The 24,109-nt window shown below is 44.3% G+C and overlaps 1 protein-coding gene across 1 annotated transcript in view; it reads right to left on the bottom strand.

The window, feature by feature from the left end:
- Positions 1 to 19,650: 19,650 nt before the first annotated feature.
- The window catches only part of LOC145798737 (uncharacterized), a 57,240-nt gene continuing 52,781 nt past the window's right edge, over positions 19,651 to 24,109 (bottom strand). Inside the window, exons 5-6 of the mRNA XM_082887589.1 lie at positions 20,093 to 20,408; positions 19,651 to 19,955 (exon numbers count right to left, since the gene is read on the bottom strand). Of these exons, the coding sequence (XP_082743715.1) occupies positions 19,651 to 19,955; positions 20,093 to 20,408 (621 nt within the window). The remainder of the gene's footprint in view (positions 19,956 to 20,092; positions 20,409 to 24,109) is intronic.

Raw genomic sequence — 24,109 nt, 5'->3', positions numbered from 1 at the left:
ACCCGTCCTCAATGCCCGGGATGGACTTCACGCCTTGAGATTTCTTAAACAGCTTTTCAAGCTTGCTCATTTTTAATGCCATGGGGTCCACCTCGGACTCAAAGGGAGAATCCGATTGATTGATAGGAGTGGGTGCTTTGGATAGTTGAGGCGGGATCGGGGGCGGAGCTGGCCCGACTGGAATGTCCGTATCATCCTGGACATGGGTTGCCTCCCCGAGTATGGGAACTCTTGGTGGGGGAGGAGCCTGGTGTGAAGTAGATACTCCAGTTTGCTGCTCCAATCTGGCAATTGTCTCTGCCTGTTGGGCTATGACCACAGCCTGTTGCTTGGCGAATTCTGCTTGACAGACAGTGTCTTGCTGCATGGCTTTCATACTATCCTGGAGTTGGCGCACCATCTCTTCCAGACTCGACATATTGTCCTGATCTAACTGAGCAACTAGTATATCTCCCTGAGGTAAAAACAGATATCTCAACCCAACTGCACACAGGCGAGATGGGTAATGACTACTGATCTGAAGACTGTTGAACTAATAATCTGTGTCTGATTGGCCTTTTTACCCTACCTCTGGCGAAGGAACACTGATTGCCCTTGAACTGAATCTTTGACCCGACAAAGTCTATCAGCACAAGTCCAATGTACCTGGGGGATAGTGGAGCCTTCTGAAGCTATAGTTCCAGGACTACCTTGCAAAAGAGAAAACAGACAGCATCTCAGCTTAATTTCACTGGAACAGATTTGAGCATACTAGGATGAATGTACCCAATACTGATCACTGTTTCCCAAATATCTGCCTGTAAACTGATACCCTCAGGTAAAACTGATTCCCCAAATACTGATGCTGATGCCCACAGGCCTGATGCCCAGACTTGTAAACTGGTATATGCATTCCTGTAGAGATACACTCTAAAAGCACATAGCAAGTAAGGAGAGCCAAAACACCCCTATGTTGGGGTAGGGTTTCCCTGTCCTATTTTGTCAAGAGCTAGGGTTTCACTATGCACACAGCAGTTTTCAAACAACCTAACATGGGGTAAGCAACCTGTCCTAACTTGGAATGGTCACTATGGATCCGAATATGTACTAGGTCGAATGGTCGAAAAGGGTGCCCCGGTAAACCGGGGTTTGTGTTCCCATACTGTCAGAGCCCATAGCCGGTCAGCCTTATGGACATGCCTTGACAAGACAAGCCTCCGGCAAACCGTTCAGGAATGGCAGATGGCAAACACTGTGTTCCTAGGCGCACCACTGCACATGCAATGCAAAGAAACACATAAATGAAGTCAAAACAGGATATCACGAGTTCGAGTCAAACTCTCTAAAAATCCCCAGCAGAGTCGCCAGAAACTGTAACATGGCCCGCGAAAGGGGGGGACCTCACGCTACAGTTCGGACTCTCGATTTTGTGTCACGGTTCTTAATCTGAACCAAAGAGTCCAAATCTGACAAATCGTTTTGAGAAACAGATTTTTTGAAAAAGTAGTGCCAAACATGGACTGCTTTGCCAGATACAGAGTCGCCACCTAAATATTTTAAAATGGGAGAATTTAGGAAACCCTGACTCGGTGCCGAAGGCCACATGTCCGTCATCACCGGAGTTGTCTCGGCTCGGGAGCTTGGGTACGATCGGGGAAGGTCAGCTATGAGCACCCCCTTTCGCCCGGTCAGAAGACCGGCCTCTACTAACCGTGATATCCGTATTTGAAAACTTTATGTGTTCTTATTCCGTTTATTAGCTTAGCATTACTATGTTATGCGCACAGCAAACAAGTATAGACTAGATTGCCTAATTTGGAAATGAACATTGCATATCCGTTCGGTTTGAAAATGCTTTGGAATTTGCTACTCGCAAGTAGGCTAAAATGCGGATTTCAACGAGTCTTTCCAACTCAAACAATCCAACCTTCACCCACAGGCATTCAAAATAGTTTAACACATAAGCATCTAGCCACATGTTAAGCATGCTGTCATGGCAACATTCACACTCATGCGATATGCTAAAGCGGAAATACTTACATAGTACTCCATGCCAAAACAAAGAACTTGTTAGCAAACATGCATGATCCAAGTCCATGTTAAAAATGGCTAATGCAACACATGCAAAGATGCAATCTAAACAGGCTCGGCTAACCCTAAACATGGCATATGAAATGCGATCAACTATCACGTATTCAATTTTTGAATTGAAGTACAAATGCAGTTAGCGTGATGTACCGAGCCTAATGCATGCAATACAAATGCATGGATGCGCACATGCATAGCATAAGGTATGCTAAATTAAACGTGCCCTAATCTACCATCATAAGCAGGTAAATAAAAGGGAAGAAAGACGTGAGGTTGGAAGACATACATACACTCACGCACACTTATTACAGAATTGCCCTCGCTCGGAGGGACCAAATAAATATTACAAATTAATTAACTACGTAAGCTAATTAATATTACAAATTAACTAATTTAATTAACAAATTAAATAAATAAATTAAAGCAGGAAAACGCCTCGGGAAGCGTGCCACCATGCACAAGCTGCCTCTGCTTTCCTTCCTTTCCTCCTCTGGAGGCTGTCAAAACCTCAGGGCTGATCCCTTGGACAGAGAGGATCACCGCCGGCTGATTGAAATTTCCACCGGCAGTGTAGTATGGCCATCGGCACAAAATAGGGTCTGTCGGCAGAGAAAATGGTGCCGGTCGGCACATTACACTGCCGGTCGGCAGAGTATTCCTGCAGAACCTGCAACTCACAGCAACAGAGGGCAAAACAAGGCATGGCAGCATATTTCAAGGCATGTATGCATCAACCATGTCTCTTATCATTGTGATAACTCAAAGGGACATGTGCCTCGGTTCTCGGACCACCAATCACGCATTTCTATGCATGATGGCCCAAAGAACCAAGTATGCAACTTTGGTTTCAAATGCAATGCAAACCAATCAAACAAAACTCCCAATCCCTATCACCCAAGTCAAGGGACAAGGAATGCATGCAAGATGCAATGCAACCTAGGCATAAAAGCTAAGGATGCAACATGGCATGGCAAAGCACTTATGCAATCATGCAAGCATACATATGGCAATGCAAATGGATGGCAAAGATGGACTTAAACATGAATTAGGCAACTCTAATAAGGCCTAAAACAGTGGCCATAAGTGCTAAAGAGTGAAGGCTAAATGGCATACACACAAATGCACATAAGGACCAACACTTAAGCACAAATCAAGCAACATTCAAGCACACTTGAAAGGGACAAACAAGAGCAATTAGCATACATTATAAGCTCTAAAATCATGCTAATACATGGTGCCAAACCGAACAACAAATCAAGCCAAACATGCACCCAAATGGCCTAAGTGTTCGAAGCAAATCAATGAGGCATTGAGCTACACTTAACAAGACCAAGCAAGGCATGCATTAAGCGACCAAAAACAAGTTTATAGCACATTAAAACAAGGCTAAAGGACTCTTTAGATGGCATCTAAATGGCCCAAATACAAAGGCATACACCATGGCCAAAACATGGAGCATTGCAACACATGCTTTCAAAGCATTAAAGAGACATGCAAGGCAATCAAACAAGCATGTAAATGGGACTGAAATGGCATGTAGGATGATTCCAAATCATCAAAACAATGCAAAGATGGCATGCTACACATGCACTTACTCAAGGCCAACAAGCCCAAATACAAAGGAGCTATATAATGCATGCAAAGATCAACCCAAACGATTATGGACAGAGCTAAAACATGGCAAAATAAGCACATAAACTTCACAAATACAAGCCTAAAACATGCTCCAACAAAGGCTAACAACCTAGGACATGTTAAGGCACAAATAAGGCATTACATGGCAACTATGCTAAACATGCATGAAGTTCCAAAACCAACTTGAAATCATGTTATATCATGGCTATATAAGCATGAAAAACAAACCAAATATGCTCAACACACACTCAAGCATAGGCTTCCTTAAGAGGCCAAAATATGCCCTTTTCAAGGACAACAAGGAGAGGGGGTGGCCCTCTCCTTCTTGGGACTTCAAAGCATCATCTTCACCACTGAAATCCCTCAAGATTTCAGTGGTGAAGAGACCTCAACACCAAAATCCCGGAGCTAGCACAAAATGGCTCAAAATGAGGCCTTTTGAGGCCTAAGGGTGGTCAACACCCCTCAAACAACAAAACACTCTTAATAAAAAATAAAGAGGGCTTAAAAACAGAACTTTTTTATGTTATACAATAATCACAAAAACAGCTCTAAGACAGGTGAAAAAACAATGCAAAAATGGGGGGAAAAGGGACTAGTTTCTCACCCTTGTAGTCCTCTTCAACAATGATGCTCCAATGGCCTCCTTTGGCTTGAATCCAACACCAAAACTTCAAAACACACTCTTTAGAACCTCAGCTCCAAGAGGAAGGTGAAACACTAGGTGTTTGTGTGCAATAGTGAGACACAAAACACCTAGTGTGCAAAATGAGAGGGAAAGAGAGATAGGTTGTGTATGTCTAACCCTAACCCTAGAAAACCAGAGCTCTCCTCTGTATTTTTCCTCTCTCAAAAATGTCTAAGCCTCTCCCTCCTAAGCCTTTTGAGAGAGCTTCTCTCTATAAGCCTCTTGTAAAGCTTACAAGACAAGCTTTGCAAGAGGGAGATCCCTCCATACACGTGTATGGAGGGGAGCAAAAGTTATACAGCTGTCCAAAAATATCTGCAAAAGCAGATGAACAGCAATCGGCCGGCAAAAAATGCCATCTTGGCCAAACAAAGTGCCGACCGGCACAAAAAAGTGCCGACCGGCAACAAATAGTGCCAACCGGCAAACTATTTTGCCGGTGGCAGCAAAAACCAGCCGGTGGCATCTAGCCACTGCCGGTGGTGGGTGGGGATGGTCTACAAGCCCCACCCTGCCTCTCAAAGGCAAGATGCAAGTGTTTGGTGCAAAACCAGACACTAAACGGTCGAGTTCGGGGATCCTGAGGCAAGGCGCGTGAGCCGAGACCTCCGGGAACTCCAAACGAACACAATCATGGATGATCACCGAGTGTTCAAACGGTGACGTCCAAGTCTTGAGGACGGTCAAAAATGGGGTGTCTACACTCACATTTGGTGGCTGGCAGATGGCTAGCAGGTGGCCGACATGCTACTTTGGTAGCCAACAGGCCACCTCTTGTGCCCGGCAGGCCACCCTCTATAGCCAATAAGCTCTCTCTGGCCGACAACCTTTTTCTCAACCCTACCGTCCACTTGTTTGCTGAGCAGTGCTGGAAACATGTGTTTTGTCTTTATCTTTGAGTGTTTGAAGGTCTTGTTTTGAGTCTTTTTGGTTTTAGCCAGTTTATGTATTTGTACTTGAGTTGTTTTTTCTTTGTTTATCGAGTTGTATGTTGTAGTTTATATTTCGTTTGTTGGTCAGTTTATTATCTGATTAAGAACGTTGTTTCAATCAAGTGCTCTTGGCCAATTCAATTTCGGTCCATTTTCATGCAAATATGGTGCTCATGATGCAAAAATAACAACACTTTTTATAAATAAATAAAAAAACTACGAGGTTTTATTCCGATCATGGTTTTTTTTTTTAATTATACAAAAGAGAAGTACAAGTTTCAAAGCAAAATAAAACCTATCTGAGGCTATACATCTACGGAGCTAGATAAGGAAGAAGAAATCAGGGCTGAGCCAAATGGAAAAGAAGCAGAGATAGCTGTAGTAGCCGAAAAGGCTGATGAGAAAGGAAAGCTGCCAGAAAGCACTAGTGTGGAAAACCCAGCCAAGGAAGTGGGTGTTGTGAATGATGTGGATACCGAACAAGAAGCTGCACTGAAGCAGTTTGAACGAGAATGGATTGAAGATAGCCAGGAAACTATAAAGTTACAACACCCTAGGGGGGGTACCTATGATGTAAAGGTGATACAAGCAGAGCCGAACAACTGTTTGTCGGCCGTTGAGGGCAAATAATGGGACGATAATGATTTGCATATGGCCCACACCGACGAAGACTGGGGCGATTGCCTTCCGAACAATACGTAGGACACCAAGGAAATAGACCATCTGATAAGAAGTGGGCGGTATTTTAAGCCGCCATACCTAAATCAAGCAAAGGCATCTGGAAAAGACAGAGAAGCTGAGAAACAGAAAGAGAAACAACTAGAAGAAGAGGTATTGTTGAAACTACTCAAGAAAATTCAAGCTGACATCTCTATTTGGGGTCTTCTCATGGCCTCCTGGGTACACCGATAGGCAGTGCTGTTGGCAATGGACAAGGCTAAATTGTCCATTGACACAACGCCCGAGCAGCTTGTGGGTTTGGTTTTTCCAAGTGGTGCCAGGCCAACCCTTACTTTCTCTGACAAAGAGTTGTCGTCGGAAGGCTCGGCTCATAACAAACCGTTGTACATATCTGTGGAATGCAAGGAGAAATGGGTGTCAGTGGTGTTGGTAGGCACCAGTTCAGCCATTAATGTCTGTCCTTCTCACACCACCTATGCAATTGGCCTTAAACCAGCGGACTTTGTTTCCACATCCCAAGTAATACGGGGCATATGATAACAAAAGTAGAGAGGTCATGGGCACAGTGCAAGTCAGAGTCCAGGTGGGCCCAGCTGAGCAAGAGGTCGAATTTCACATCTTGGATGTGCCGGCCACTTTCAATTTGTTATTAGGGAGACCCTGGTTACACCATGCAAAGGCTGTCTCTTCCACTCTCCATCATATTGAAGTACCCTCATGGGGAAGGAGTAGCAATTGTTTTTGGGAATTCATCCATTGATCCTCTGCCAGAGGTAACTATGCCAGTGCTGGAGATCAACCATGGCGAAGAGGATGTATTCCTCTTGGGATTTACTCTGGCTAAAGCCTGGGTAATGCAGACCATTCTAGTCGCGCACCAAGGCATGTATGTCAGCACCTAGTCTATTTATTTCATGAACAAATTGCATCACGTTCCAGGAATGGGACTCAGAAGAAGTGGCCAGAAAGACGTTGTAGCACTGACAAACATGCTACACTACCCACATGCCTTTGGACTGGGCTATGTGCCCACTAAGGAAGACTGGATAAGGAAGGAAGAAGAGATGAAAGGCAGGGCCAAGGCCAAGAAAGCTGGAAAATGTTATGAACTTATCCACAAGCCAATCCAGGAGACGTTGAATGGCCATTTTGTTCGGGAATGAGAGGATTTCCCCTTTTGTGGCTTTCCCGAGCCTTGGGTAAATTCCTCAAAGCAACGTGTCCCCGGGTTCGAGATCTTCTTTGATCTACAGCTGCAGGACAATGAGGATGAGGAAAGGGTTGAATGGAGCATCAAAGCTAAACAGAGCATGGAAAGTAACTCAAATGGCAACGAATTTAGAGTAGGGGTAGCACTAGCTAATCTCTTGATAGATCCCGTGGCCGGCCTAAAGAACTTGGGGGATAACTTTACTATCTCCATGATCAGGAAAAAACTGGGTGTGAACCCAACTAGTGGCATTTTGGATGCATCAGGGGCACAATATCTTACCTGGGAGCTTGAGAGGGGCTATCTGTCCGGTTCTGAATCGAGTGATAAGCTAGAATCTGATTCCACTGAATCTGTAGGGTAGGGATCGAATTCAAGTTCTTTTGAGTTTGAGTCTGGTATTTCTGGAGGTGGTAACCCAGATACCAAAGTCCTGTCTAGGTCTTCATTCAGCTTTTCTTTTGAGTCTGTAACCGATGATCTGGACTTTTTGAATGAGAACTCTGTAGGTTTTGTATACTTTTCTATGCCGTTGGTTTATTGTATTGACCAAGATTTTCAAAATTTTAATGAAAACGAAGGGGAAGAAATTCACCTGGCTTTGAAAAACTTGATTGATCAAGAGGAAGAAATGTATGTTAAGCCCTGTATTGATGAAATCATTGCCATTAATGTGGGCACCAAGAAGGATCCACGCTTGGTCCAAATCGAGTCCACATTGTCTTCGGAGAAATGCGAGCCCTTAGTCGTTTTACTAAAAGATTTCAAAGATGTTTTTGCATGGTCCTACGAAGACGTGTCTGGAATCGACCCTGAGATTGTACAGCACCGGATCCTTCTTGACCCTGAGGCTTGCCCAGTGAAGCAGAAACTGCGCATAATTCACTAAGATTGGACACTAAAGATCAATGAGGAGGTCACCAAACAGATCGATACAAGATTCTTGTTGGTATCTGAGTATCCGACTTGGTTGGCCAATATAGTCCCGATGCTGAAGAATGATGGCAGAATTTGGGTTTGTGTTGATTTTCGGGACTTGAACAAAGCCAGTTTGAAGGATGACTTTCTGTTGCCGCATATTGATGAGTTCGTAGATTTCATTGCGGGCCATGCCTTGCTCTCCTTGATGAATGGGTTTTTTGGTTATAACCATATTCTGATAGCTCCCGAGGACAAAGAGAAAACTGCGTTCACAACGTCGTAGGGCACGTACTGTTATTGAGTCATGCCGTTTGGGTTCAAAAATGCTGGGGCTACTGTAGACGTCCCCGAACGCCCCAGGAGGAATGAGTCCCCCGTGTTCCGTTCGATATTGGGCTCACTACAGTTCGGACTCTCAATTTGTCACGGTTCGTAATCTGAACCAAAGAGTCCAAATCCGGCAAATTGTTTTGAGAAAACAGATTTTTGAAAGAAGTGCCAAACATGGACTGCTTTGCCAGATACAGAGTCGCCACCTAAATATTTTAAAATGGGGGAATTTAGTAAACCCTGACTCGGTGCCGAAGGCCACATGTCCGTCATCACCAGAGTTGCCTCAGCTCGGGAGCTAGGGTACGATTGGGGAAGGTCAGCTATGAGCACCCCCTCTCGCCCGATCTGAAGATCGGCCTCTACTAACCATGATATCCGTTTTTGAAAATGGTATGTGTTCTTATCCCAGTTATTAGCCTAGAATCACTATGTTGTGCGCACAGCAAACAAGTATAGACTAGATTGCCTAATTTGGAAATAAGCATTGCATATCCGTTTGTCTTTGAAAAACACTTTGGAATTTGATACTCGTAAGTAGGCTAAAATACGGATTTCAACGAGTTTTTCCAACTCAGACAATCCAACCTTCACCCACAGGCATCCAAGTAGTTATATTACATAAGCAGCTAGCCTCATGGTAATCATGCTATTATGGCAACACTCACAAGCATGCAAGGATGCTAAAGCAAAAGAACTCACAGAGTACTCCAAGCCAAGATAGGAACTAGTTAGTAATCACATGCATGATCCTAGTTCATATTTGAAATGGCTAATGCAACACATGCAAATATACAATCCAAACAGGCTCGGCTATCCTAAACATGGCATGTGAAATGCTGCAATTAACACGTATTCAATTTGGAATTGAAATATAGATGCGGTTAGAATGATGCGCCGAGCCCGGTGCGTACAAGACAAATGTATGAATGCACGCATGCTATAGCATAAGGTATGCTAAATTAAACATGCTCTAGTCTACCATCATAAGCGGGTAAATAAAAGGGAACAAAGATGTGGGGTTGGAAGACATACACACACTCACGCACACTTATTACACAATTGCCCTCACTCGGAGGGTCCAAAAGAATAATACAAATCGAATAATGAATTAACTATCCTAGCTAATTAAATATTACAAATTACCTAATTAGTTAACAAACTAACTAAGCTAGGAAAAACAGTAAACCGCCTCGGGAAGAGAGCTCAATGCGATGCATGCTCGGTCTTGCTCGGGAATTCACTGCCATGCGCAATCTGCCTCTGTTTTCCCTGCTCTGCTCCTCTGAAGACTGTTAAAGTCTCAGAATTGCTTCTCTGGATATTGGGGAATGCCACCGGCTAAAGGGAATCATCACCGGCTGTGATTTGGTATCCATCGGCACACAATGAATCCATCGGCTTCCGATTTATTGCCAGTCGGCACTCTATGAAGTCGATCGGCAAGAAGTTCCTGGAGAACCTGTTTGACAGCAGCAAAGGACAGAACTTTGCATGGCAATGCAATTCAAGCCATATATGCACCAATCATGTTCCTTATCATGTGAGCGAGTCAAAGGGACATGCTCCTTGGTTCTCGGACCATCAATCGCGCATTTCCATGCATGATGGCCCAAGGGACCAAGTGTGCACATTTTGATGTCAAATGCAATGCAAACCAACAAACCAAAGCCCAATTCCTATCACTAGATCAAGGAACGAGACATGCATGCTAGATGCAATGCAACCTAGGCATGCAAGCTAAGGATGCAACATGGGAACGCAAGATGTACATGCAAGCATGCAAACATACATGCAAGGTAAGCATGCAAGCAAGCAAAGGATGGACTTAAGCATGATTTAGGCAGCTCTAATTAGGCCCAAAACAGTGGCCAAAGTGCCCAAAATGAAGGACTAATGGCATGCAAACATGCATGCGAATGATCTCCAACACTTCAAACATTAAAGAGCAATTCTCAAGCACACTTAAGAGGATGCAAACATGGACATATAGCATGCAAATTAAGCCTTGAAAATCATGCTATAGGAGGTGCCAAACCAACTTAAACAAGACAAACATAGAATGCAACAATGGTCTAAAACTCAAGACAAGCCAAGAGGCTTAAACCAAGACTAGATCAACCAAGCCTCACAAGGCTAAGGGGACTTAAAATAGGTCTAAGGCAGGCCTAGACAACACCCAAGGGACACCTAGATGGCATCTAAGTGGCTCAAATTCAAAAGCATTCACAATGACCAAAACATGGAGCATGCAAGACAAGCTTTCAAAGCTTCAAAGAGGCATCCAAGGCAAGCATACAAGCATGTTAAAGGGACTGAAATGATGCTATAAATGGCACCAAATCATTAAAACAAAGCAAGTAATGCATGCTACACACTCGCACACTTAAGGCCAACAAGCCGGAATGCAAAGGGGCTATACCAAACACATCATGGCCGACCAAAATGACTAAGGACAGACCTTTAGCATGGCAAAATAAGCACAAAAGCTTCGCAAAGCTCGACCTAAAACATGCTTGAACAATGGTTTACAACCTAAGGCATGTTAAGGCCTAAGCATGGCATTACAAGGTAGGTATGCTAAGCATGCATGGTGTACCAAAACCAACATACAACAATGCTATTTCATGGCAAAATAAGCATAAATAACAGCCAAGGCATGGTCAACATGAGGCTTAGCTAGGTGCTCATTAAAGAGGTTAAAATGGCCCTTTTCAAGGACAACAAGGAGGGGGGTGGCCCTCTCCTTCTTGGGACCTCAAGGCACCATCCTCACCTCTGAAATCCCTCAAGATTTCAGTGGTGAGGAGGCCCAAACACCAAGGTCTCGGAGCTCACTCAAAATAGCACAAAATGGGGCCTCTCAAGGCCTAAGAGGGGTCAAACACCTCCAAAACACAAAACACTCTAAACAAACTATTTACAGGGTCCAAAAACAGAACTTTTTTATATTATACACTAAGCTCAAAAATAGTTCTAAGATAGGCAAAAATAGTATGCAAAAATGGGGAATAAAGGAGTAAGATTGTTACCCTTGAAGATCCTCTTCACAAATGAAGCTCCAGCAGCTTCTTTGAGCTCAAAACAGCTCCCAAGCTTCAAGAACAAACCTCTGGCCCTTCAAGAATCAAGCAAAGGTGTAACACTATGTGTTTGTGTGCAATAGTAAGACACAAACACACTTATACACACACAAGAGAGAGATATAGAGATAGGATATGTATCAAACCCTAACCCTAGAACTCAAACCCTAAAAATGGCTGTCTAAAATGTCTAACCCTTTTTTTCTAACCCTAGAGCCAAGAGAGGAGGGCTCCTCTTATAGAGAAGCCAATCTTGTAAAGCTTACAAGGTAAGCTAACAAGAAGGCCATCCCTCCATACACGTGTATGGAGGGGAACAAAATATCATACAGCTGTATTAAAATATCTGCAAAAGCAGATGAACAGTAATCGGCTGCTCAAAATTGCCATTTTGACAAAATGAACTGCCGACCGGCAATATACATTGCCGATGGCAACAAAACACCAGTCGGTGGCCTCTGGCCATGGCCGGTGATGTGTGGGGATGCCTCACAAGGCATTCCCTGCCCCTCCAAGGCAAAACACAAGTGTTTGGTGCAAAACCAGACACTAAACAGTCGAGTTCGGAGATCCTGAGGCAAAGCGCGTAGCCGAGACCTCCGGGAACTCCAAACGAACACAAACATGGATGATCACCGGGTGTTCAAACAGTAACGTCCAAGTCTTGAGGACGGTCAAAAATGGGGTGTCTACAGCTACCTATCAAAGGGCGCCAACCACCATTCTGCATGATATGATCCACAAAGAAGTCGAAGTGTATGTGGACAACATGATAATCAAGTCCAAAGATCAAGAGGGTCACTACACCTCCTTGGAGAAATTCTTTCAATGGATCAGGGAATATAGATTGAGGTTAAACCTGCAGAAATGCATCTTCGGCATAACAACAGGAAAAATGTTGGGCTTTCTAATCACACAGAGGGGAATCGAAATAGATCCTTCCAAAATCAAGGCCATCGTAGAAATGCCACCACCAAGGACTAAAAAGGAGGTGCGTGGCTTTCTGGGCAAAGTACAATTCATAAGGCGGTTTATCTCTAAACTAACCTTGACTTGTGAACCGCTACTTGGTCTCCTGAAGAAAGGAAACAAATTCCGACGGGACGATCGATGTCAATTTGCCTTCGAGCAGGTTAAGCAGTATCTAGAGAATCCGCCAGTGTTATTACCGCTAGAGTCGGGGAGGCCTTGGATTTTGTATCTGTCAGTAACAGATTCTACCATGGGAGGCATGCTAGCTCAAGAACCTGAAAATAGGGTAGAGAAGGCCATCTAGTACTTGAGCAAAAAGATGCTAGACTATGAGACCTATTACACTCCTCTTGAGAAGGCTTACTTAGCCTTGGTATGGGCTACCCGGAAGCTGAGGCACTACTTGTTAGCTTACTTTGTAATCCTGGTTTCGAAATTGGATCCCATCAAATATCTCTTTGAGAAACCGTCACTTACGGGTAGGCAAATATCTTTTTGAGAAACCGACACTTACGGGTAGGCTAGCCCATTGGTTGCTTCTCCTCTCCAAATTCGATCTCAAATATGTCACCCGCAATTCGATCAAGGGAAGAGCTGTAGCAAAGTTCCTGGCAAACCACCTAGTAGAGGGAGATGAGGCAGTGGAATACCTGTTCCCAGATGAAAATATTCTGCATGTTGAAGAGGAAATTGCATGATGTATTTTGACGGAGTGTCTCACCAGTATGTTTATGAGATCAGTATGTTACTGATAGCGCCTGATAGTTCCTAGATACCCTTAGCTTTCAAACTTCGGTTCAAGGTGTCCAACAACGAAGCAGAATATGAAGCGTGTATTACTAGTCTGGAAGCTGCCCTAGAACTAGGGGCAATACGGTTGGATGTCATCGGAGACTCAAACATGGTTATCTCTCAAGCAAACGGAGACTGGAAAGTCAAAGAAGAGAAAATGAAGGTTTACCATCAGACTTTGGATATGCTGATCCTGAGGTTTGAAAAGTTGACATTCACGCATCTACTGAGAGAGAATAACAGGTTCGCTGATACTTTGGCAACTTTATCTTCTATGGCAGACATCTCGTTGGGAGTCAGGATGCGTCCAATCATTATCGAACCGAAATACACACCAGCCTATGAGACCGTTACTACAATAGATGAGGCTTCAGATAAAAACTCCTGGTATTACAATATTTGGAACTTTCTAGAAAAGGAGGTGTATCTATCGGGGGCAAATGCCAAGGACAAACGGGGAATACAGCGTCTGGTCGTCCAGTACATTATCTGTGGGGGTAAGCTCTACAAAACAGGCCATCTGGGAATGCACAAGTTGTGTGTAGAACAAGAAGAATCAAAGCGCCTTATGGAGGCCATCCACGGGAGAGAGTGTGGAGCACATATGAATGATGTAATACTAGCCCAAAAAATCCTTAGACAAGGGTATTACTGGTCTACTGTGGAAGAAGATTGTATTTGTTTTGTATGATAATGCCACAAGTGTCAAATTCATGCCAATCACATGAATATCCCACTGTCGAAGCTCAATAACATGAATTCACCCTGGCCATTCTCTGTCTAGGGGATAGACGTTATCGGCGCAATGACGCCAAAGGGGTCAAACGGGCATGAGTTCATTCTGGTAGCGAATGATTACTTCACAAAGTGGGTGGAGGCCCAGTCCTATTCTGTGCTAAAGGTGTCACATGTGGCTAGGTTTATCAGGAATAACATCATCTGCCGATATGGGGTTCCGAATAAAATTATCTCTAATAATGGGTCACATTTTAAGAAAAAGGTGTTAAATCTGCTTGAGAAGTATAATGTGGCTTTTTATAAGTCATCAACTTACAGGCTGCAGACTAACGGAGCCGTTGAGGCTGCGAACAAAAACATTAAGAAAATTCTACAGAAGATGGTGGAGACTTACAGGGACTAGCCAGAGAAACTAACGTTTGCACTTTGGGGCTACAGAACGTTGATTCGGACATCTACAGGGGCGACCCCCTATTCTCTTGTTTATGGCATGGAAGCTGTTCTGCCAATTGAAATTGAAGTACCGTCACTGCGAGTTATGGCAGAGTGTCAGATAACAGAGGCGAACTGGCAACAGAGCAGGTTTGAGGAGTTAATGTTGTTTGATAAGAAGAGGCTGAAGGCATTGTATCATGTTCAGGGCTACCAACGTAGAATTGCTAGGGATTTTAACAAGAAGGTTAAGTCTAGGAATCTCAAGGAAGGAGATCTGGTGCTCAAAGACAACAGAACTCCAATCCATGACCCTAGGGGCAAGTTGAGACCCAATAGGACTGGTCCTTACATCATCAAAGCTATCTGGTCACGAGAGACAGTCATTCTTATGGACCTAGATGGCTTGGAATTTTCACAACCAATCAACATGGACAAGTTGAAGGAATATTACCCTTGGGAGGCTCACTAGGCCGAAAACCCGGAAGGGCGACCTAGGCAAAAATTAGAGCATGAAAAATTAGAAACAAAGAAAAACTAAGCTCGCAAGGTTGAAAACCCGGAAAGGCGACTTTAGCAAAAGTTAGAACGTAAAATGAGAGAGTTAACACCCGAGTGAGCCAGAACCGAACTACGTAAGGCTTGATTCCCATTTTGGGATACTTAGGTGACTTCATCCTGAAGTTCGGCCATAACCATCTCTAGCTTGAATGTCCAGTTTGTTTATTTGATCGGGCCATCTTTGTTCATTTTAGCTTGGTTGTGTTACTTTGATTCAGCAGAAGAGCCATTTGAGATGAAGAGCAGTAGCGATGGATGAAATCAGGAGTAGTTGTGGTCTTCTGATTTGGGGCTGTGCATCTTAAGGATTGATTCTGTGCGTGTTAGGTAGTGATCACTTTCGAAAATGGCTTTGAAAAGTTTTAATAAAAGTTGATTTTTCTCAAAATTTTACCTTTTACAACTTAGACCATTTTGGGACCAAAAGGAAAAACAAAATTTCGTTGATTTCAACTTTAATTTCGTTGATTTCAACATTAAGTACATTCTCTAAATCTCTGATACAAATCAAAGTTGCTTTTACATCATAAAACTTAAAAACAAAAAGGTCAAAGCAATAAATTAGGGGCATAGATGAGTCAGGTGGTCCTGCGTCCTCTGCTCGTTCTTGTGGAAGCCTTTATAGCCAAAGTTCGCCCAACCAGTGCCTCCTCTTCAAGCCAAGCCAAGCACTCGCCAGAAAGGCATAACTGAAACTAGGGGCAGGGGCTAGAAGCTCTCTTGTTCTCCGAGTAATGAGGTACTGAGTTGCGTTTGAAGCGCGAATGGGGAATGGAGTCGGGTATTCTATTCCCTCACCCAGACGAATCTGATTATGTCCAAACTGGCGTCTGAATTGGAAGGGGAAGTAAAACGCGTAGTGCGTCAAACCAATCAACTGTATGCCCGGTTGACGCGTCATGCTGTAACTCATTTCGGCTAAATCAAGCTAGGGGCAATGCTAGGCTATGTCGGGCGCCGATCTATTACACATCCAATTGTACCACTATCCCTCATTGGGAAAGTCCACCAGTCGCTGACAGAAGAAATAAGCTAGAGCTAAATACTCGGAGTAAGGGTCCACCACCTTTAGCTTATCCATGAGCCATATCTAGGGAAGGATGAAAAATAAGAGAGATTAAATAATAGAGAGGTGTACATTAAGAGAAAAAGTAAAGAAAAGGGGTTAGAGAAAAACAGAGCATGAGTACCGAATGATGTGAGAATCACATATATAAGAAGGGTGGGAAATATTACCTGAAGAAGTAGTGGACTTCCCGCAAACCTACTGGTTTCCCGTCGATGAATAGCATCCAAACCCATTAGGGTTTCGGCCAATGCTGAGCCAATACAACTCTTACCCTCTTTCAAGCCTTGTGCCACTTCAATTAACCGGATGTGAGCTTTGCTGAAACTAGGGGCAAGGAGGAAATGTGCTAGCATACATAAACAGAGGGTGTGTTGCCGAAAACCTCGCCAAAGAAGCTCACCTCTATCTCTAATGTCAAAAATTCGATGAATCAAGTTGGGTATATCCAACTCTTCATAATGGGCCAAAGATCGAGCTTCATGCAAAGTAAGCCCACACATCCATCCCAAAACCTGGGCGTGGCCAAAACAGGGCTGAGGCATGATTTCCTCATCACACCAGGTTTCTATCAATGCCCGAAATTCTTCAAGACTTGGGCACATTTCCTGTGTGCTAAAGCGAAACACATGTGTAATTGGGTCCCAGCATCTGACCGCGGCATAGAGGAACGGAAAGCAAAGTGGAGTACGGCTCAATGGGAAAAGTACATTTATGCCGAAACCTCAGAAATTTACCTTTCTTGTGCCGTTTAAAGTGGCTATCTAATCCGTGAGCTTCTTGGCAAGAAATGTTTCCATTTGTGGAAGAAACAATAGCTAAAATGAGGTTCTGGAGAAGAAATCATGAAGGAGGACCTTTTGTAGAAGATAGGGCTGTGAGTGGTGGCTAACGGTCGGTTTTCTGGTGGTTCTTCACGTTAGTGGCCTGCACACCACTAATTGTGGCCGGCAGTCCACTTTTTCTGGCCTGCCATCCACCAGTGGTGGCCGGCCGTCCACTTGTGGGCCAGGCAGTTTTGGGCAGCCTATTTTTGTCTTGATCTTTGTGTTTTGAGGTATTGTTTTGAGTCTTTTTGGTTTTAGAAAGTGTGTACATCTGTGTTTGAGTTGTTTTTACTTTGTTTATCGAGTTGTATTTTTTGTTTTTGTTGTCGATTGCCTCATTACCTGATTAAGAACACTGTGACAATACAAGTTTTGGTTTTAAATTCCACTCCATTTTCATTCCGCAAATGTGGTGCTCATAATGCGAAAGCAAAAACACTTTTCATAAAAACTGCGAGGTTTTATTTCGGTCATTTTTTTTTTATTTTTTTTACAAAAGGCAGTACAAGTTTCAAAAGTAAAAGTAAAACGTATCTGATGCTATGCATGTGCTAAGCTACAAAACAAAAAGAAACTAAGCAAAAAGTACAAAAATCGGCGTCAGTTATTTCAAGCTCGAAAGGCCTTTTTTGTCCTCTTTCTCGGAGAAGACTCAGGGACACTGTCTCCAACCGCACCGCTATCTGAATTAGACTCAGAGCCAGCCTTGGCATCATCTCCGCTCCCTGACCCCGAGCCAGCATCATCACCTCCGTCCTCAGACTTAGAATGTCAACTCATTGCCTCCTCGGAGTCACTAGTCTCGGTATCATCGTCACTCAAAACGAGCTCTGAGGGATTGCTCCGGCCCCGAGCACCCCTATCGCTACCTCGATCTCAGCGCTCAACTCGGCCATGTGCTAGGGCCTATCTCTGTCTTCTCTCTACTACTGGAAGAGGTGCTGCAGGTGCTGGTGCCACTACTGCCACTGGTGCCCTCGATATATATGGAATTTGGAAAGAAAAAAAAACTAGATGTTAACATATCAGATACAGTGTATGTATGCGGAATGAGTGCAAAAGGTACAGGATGAGTACAGTGTGTCAGTGAAGTGAATCAGTGCAATGTAAGGTGGTGTGACTGTTACGGTTGGCGTGTCAGTGGGTATGCGTGTCAGCGTACTAGTAGGAATGTGATAGTGCGGTGCACAATAGTGTGAGGTGGCAATGAAATATATGTGGAAAATAAAAAAACTACCTGGATATCGTGCAGATCCAGCAACGCCTCTCTCCCTTGTACCATGCTAGCCAAAGAAGCAACCAGCTGTAGCCGGCCCTCCGTGTACTCAGTAGGTAGCTGTAAGTGCATTTGAATGATCAATATCTAGAATAATCAATATTTGAAATGGAAAATGTGGGGTGCAAATTGTAAAGTGTGGTCTATACTTGAGGTGTGCCACGAGCTCTAATATACCCGTGTCCTGTTTTTGCCTGTTCGATCAGGATCTGGTAGGCTGTCCGGTCAGCAGCTAACATGTAAGCACAGTGGGAATCTCCAGCCAATCGGTAATCTGCCCAACGAGAAGGGCCCCTCTAGTGTCAGCTCTAGTCGCTTGAGTCACCTCACCCACCACGGGAGCACCTGCTGCCTCGCTTGCATGAACGCCCGTCAAAGGGGGCATGAGATGAGTCTAGATGAATGTCGCATAGTCGCCCTTCGCTCTGAAGAAGTCAGCATCTACGCCCACCATGAACTGGATAATCACCTTAACTAAGAGGCTATCTACTGTCTTCATGGACATTGGGGTTGGCATGGAAACAACCGGATCTGGCGAGCCTACGGTCTGGCGTATAAACCGCTCACTTAAGAACCAGGCCCGGCAAACCGGGCCCTCCAACAAAATTCGGAAGCGAGATGTGGCTCAAGCCCTGGCGTACTGGTCTCTTACTCTAGCCGGCATCATTGCCCAAGGCTGCCACATGATCTGTAAACAGAGAGTGTACAAAACAGTCAGTTGTCAAAGTATGAATCAGAACGCTAGTAAAGCAAAAATGACTATGAGTTCAGATTACATCGGTGGAAGAAGGTGAAGGTCATGTTGTCGCGGCTCCGGTGCCGGAATCAGTCATTGTATTGCCGCGAGTGAGGCATGACATGGGGGATCTCATCTACAAGCTCTGGAGCCAGAGTTGGGAAATAGGCATAAATCCATAACTATAGGGAGAAGGCAGTGGTGTTATCAGCACAATGCATGAACAAATATGAAAACAGAAAGTGCAAAGCAGACAACACAAGTTGTGAACAGATATAAAACAGAAAGTGTAAAGCAAAAAACACAATATATGAACAGATATTGAGCAGAAAGTACAGAAGCAGAAAGGTGTGGTGCATACCTCCCAAGCTCTCCAATAGCCTCTAACCGGCTGTCTCCTCTTGCAGGAAGTAGAGCTCTTGTAGCTATAGACTGTGGCAAGGCCAGCTCCACTCCAGTCATAGAATCAAACTCGGGGTAGTGTCGCGAGGGCGCCCAGTAAGTACAAGCCTACGGTGTTCCACCTATTCGCAAACAAGGTGGTACCGAGAAGGAACATCAAGAAACCCCTGTCATACTACTTTACCTCCTCTGGTGTCTCGGGCTCGCTTTTGCCAAAGTGCTCGGCGAACCAACTATACCTCACCATCGCCAGCCTGTATAGAGGCGGGCGTGCTCTGAGAAGGTGGATCCAAGCTGCCTCTCACTCACCCATGTCCATATCGAAGGGGATCGGATCACTCCTTACTCCTAAGCTGGTGATCATGGCTAAGTCGTAGGGAGTCATCGTCGTCTCCCCGGTAGACGAGATGTGGAAAAGGTTGGTATTGTCCCACCACCTCTCCACCAACGCTCCAAGAAGAGCTGGGCTCGCTATGTGTCGTGAAAGTCCATAGTAGAATAGGCCAAAGTCGGCCTCGTCAACAAGGTCGCGGACCTCTGGAGGGAGCTCATCGTACCAGTCTCTCGCTGTCGCTGCCCCATTCCCTCCGTAAGAGCGGGAGTCCCCTGTGGCAAAAAGAAAAAGAAAAATGGGGAGTGAATCAGACAATGATAAAAGAACATTCAAATGAAGGGCAGTTTAAAAAATACAATTAAAGGAAAGGCAAGAAAGCATGAAAATACAGTTCATACCTCCGTGACACTGTAGGAAAGATGGGAGTCTGGCTCCCTCAGTAGAACGTCCTCTGGCACGCCACCGGTGAAATTGCTGAAGCGCATGATGCCTCTAGGCGGCAGTATGTGTGTGAGAGGATAATAAGTCATGGGTTCAAAAGGCCGTACCCTTAGTGGTAGTGGCTCAAGCTTGAGCTCTGGAGCGAACTCTGCCTCATGGTCAGCCGCGATGCCCTCCATCGCATTGCCAGCCTCGACGATCACCGGCTTCTCAAACTCGGCAGGGGGTGATAGTGGACGTGGAACGTCAGAAGGAGCACCATCATGTGGAATATCATCCGTCATCTGGAAAATGGGTGAAAAATGAAGAAAAGTGAAGAAAAATAGAGAAAACTTGGAAAAAGTCAACCCTATGAGAGAGAAAATGAGAGAAAAAGTCAAAACCCAAGGAAACTCACAAAACCCAAGAGAAACTCGAGGTGAACAAGCCTAAAGTGGTGAAAACTCAAGAAAAGCAACGAAATCAAAATCTAATCGGTTCAAAGTGTAGAGAATTAAGAGGGTTTCGCGAATAAAGTTTGCGTGGGGTGTTGGAAAATGCGTATAAAACACAAATCTAGAAAGTGGGAACACATAGAGAGAGGGAAGGATTTCAAACTTGGTAGAGGGGGAAAATGAGGTATGGTGATGTGTATATAAAGACCCGAAAATGGCAATTTTGCCCTCGAAAGTGCACGGGTGGCCGGCAAGTGGCTGGCAGTCCTCACTTATGGCCAGCAGGTGGCCGACGGTCCTCATCTGTGGCCTGGTTCTGTTTTGTGCCTCTGTTCCCCGAGCAGTGTATGGGAGGTTCTCTTTTGGATTCAGATTAATCTTTGAGGAACTTGAAACTGTGTTCCGATCGAGTCATTCCCAATATTAACTGCGTTCTGGCACGTGAATGTTTTCCATTTGACAATATGAGCAGGGCATATCATTTTTGAGCATGTTGAAAAGTCTCTGAAAGGTAAATCAGAGGTTGTCGCCGAGCATCATTTTTATTTATCTTGTCAAAATACATATTTGTTCTCTTCTATTACATAGAATATGCATTTTCATATATACTTATGTTGCACACTTGTCCTGTATCGTTCATGATTCATGCATAGAATATGCTTTCAATTTTGTGTAGAGTATGCCCTTGTTTCTTCCATCGAACATGTTTTCAATTAACATCATATATCGGTTGTCTATCTTGCAAGGAACATGCATTGTCACTATATTGATTTGTAATCTTCTTCACTTTGTGCATCTATCGCACTTGTTCACTTTGTGCATTTATCGCACTTGTTGACTTTGTGCATTTATCGCACACGCTTACTTTGTGCATCTATCGCATATGCTCATTTGTCTTTGCATCCATTGTTTTTATCTCAGGACCCGTGAAACGCGACCCTGGGCAAGTTTTATCTCGAGACGCGTGAAATGCGAGCTCGAGTGGTTTTTCTCATCCTCTCATGACTTCAGTCTGATTAGAGTATCTCAGGACGCGTGAAATGCGACCCTAAGCGGGTTTTATCTCAGGACACGTGAAATGCAACCCTGTAGACACCCTATTTTTGACTGACCTTAAGACTCAGACGTCATCGATTGAGCTTTCGGTGATTATATATGTTGTGCTCGTTTCGAGTTTCCGAAATTTTCGGCTGAGAGCCTTCCCTCCGGACCTCTGAACTCTTTGTGCTTTGGCTCAGTTTGTGGACCGAATCTTGTTTTCTCTTCCCTGGACGGAGGGGATGGTCTTGTAGACCATCCTTTTGTGGTCATAGGCCACCTTTCTCGTTTGGAGACCCGTTTTCGATTTTTGGAACCTTCGGTCGCGCGCCTTGTCTCGGGATCGCTTAACGTTCTCCATTTGGCATGGTTTTTTAACCACACCTTGTTACCTCTGCCTATGGGGGCACTGTGGTCTGGGAGACCACTTTTGTGGTCGCAGACCACTTTTGATGCCCGTAGACTAGTTTTCGAGGCTTTCGGCTGCGCACCTTGCCTCCCAATCTCTCGTCTTGCATCCGTTTTGGTTTGTTTTTGGTACAAACCTTGTTTTCCTTGTTTGGAAGATGGTACAAGGGTGGGAGACCACTTCTTCCCCTTGGAGACCACTTTTTCTCCTGCCAGCCAATTTTCTGATTTGATAACTGGTCTCCTTGGTCTTTGGGTCACCTTTTCTGGTTGGCCACCACACCACTGCATTGTTTTCATGCTTTAGACTTTCTCCCACCATGGCCAACTAGTTGTCTTCTTGGGATACCACTTGAAGTGGTCGGCCGACCACTTTAAGTAACTGGCCGACCACCTCAAGTGGTCGGCTGCTTTTTGTCACCTTTTTGGAGATATTTTTAGCCAGCTGGTACAGTTAGAGAGCAGTAGGACCATCTTCCATACACGTGTATATGGAGGGATGGCCTTGAGCCTTAGCTTCTTCAAGAAGCTTGTGCTTTTGTTCTCTATAAGAGGGAGGCTCCCCCTCTCTCCTCCAGGTTCAGATTTTGGAGATTTGAGATATACATACACACTTGTATCTATATCTCTCTTTTGTTCTTGTTTTGTGCCTTAAAAGTGTCATTTTGTCTCACTTTTGTACACAAACACACACTTAAACACCATCCTTGTGTTGCTGAGGCTTCTTGAGGTTTGTTTTGGTGTTCTTGGACTGGTTTGAGCTCAAAGAAGTTGCTGAAGTTGCAGCTTTGAAGGTGGTCTTCAAGGGTGAGTCTTTAACCTTTTAAACCCCCATTTTTGCTTAAGCTTTTAGCCTTATTTGCATGCTGATTTAAGCTTGGATTTCTACTACAAAAAGTTCTGATTTTGTATGCTTAAGATCTTTGTTTAAGGTCACTTTTGTGTTGGGGGTTGTTTACCCCCTCTTAGGTCTAGTTTGGCCTTGCTTTTGTGCCTTGTTTTTAAGCCTTTGGGGCCACCTTGTTTTGGCCTTCTCACCACCGAAACTCAGAGGAATTTCAATGGTGGGAAGGGTGTTTTGAGGTCCCAAAAAGGAGAGGGTCGTCCCCTCTCCTTGTGTCTTCAATACTTGCTTTGAATGCCTCATGTTTGTTAAGCTTATGTTGGCCATATCTTAGCATGTATTTGGGCTTATTTCAGCATGGCACGTTACTGCCTTGGTTTGGTTTTGTCACCTCATGCATGCCTTATACACTTATAGTGTAAACTTTGCAAACTAGTCTTGTATGCTTCGTGAAGTAGCATGTCATTCTAACTTGTTTTGAGTCTATCTCAGCATGTTCCTGGTGTTGTTTTGCCATGTCATACCTCTGTTAAGCGTTGGTTTGGTTGGCCCTTGCATGCTCCATGCACTTGTAGTGCATTTCCATGAACTTGCCTAATGTGTGTGTAGACGCGCCCGTGGGCCTCATGCTACAGTTCAGACTCAATTTGTGTCACGGTTCTTAATCTGAACCAAAGAGTCCAAATCTGGCAAATCGTTTTGAGAAAACAAATTTTTTGAAAGAAGTGCCAAACATGGACTGCTTTGCCAGATACAGAGTCGCCACCTAAATATTTTAAAATGGGGGAATTTAGGAAACCCTGACTCGGTGCCGAAGGCCACATGTCCGTCATCACCGGAGTTGTCTCGGCTCGGGACCTAGGGTACGATCGGGGAAGGTCAACTATGACCACCCCCTTTCGCCCGGTCCGAAGACCGGCCTCTACTAACCATGATATCCGATTTTGAAAACGCTATGTGTTCTTATTCCAATTTTTAGCCTAGAATTGCTATGTTATGCGCGCAGCAAACAAGTATAGACTAGATTGCCTAATTTGGAAATAAACATTGCATATCCGTTTGTTTTGGGAAAATGTTTTGAAATTTGCTACTCGCAAGTAGGCTAAAATACGGATTTCAACGAGTTTTTCCAACTCAAACAATCCAACCTTCACCCACAGGCATTCAAACAATTTATAACACATAAGCATCTAGCCACATGTTAAGCATACTGTCATGGCAACACTCACACGCATGCGGGATGCTAAAGCATAAACACTTA

This window comes from Camellia sinensis, chromosome 1 (genome assembly GCF_055761805.1).
Source record: "Camellia sinensis isolate YWXY chromosome 1, ASM5576180v1, whole genome shotgun sequence".
Classification (NCBI taxonomy): domain Eukaryota; kingdom Viridiplantae; phylum Streptophyta; class Magnoliopsida; order Ericales; family Theaceae; genus Camellia; species Camellia sinensis.
Note: the sequence above shows the minus strand (reverse complement) of the source record. Positions and strands in the feature narration are given on the sequence as shown.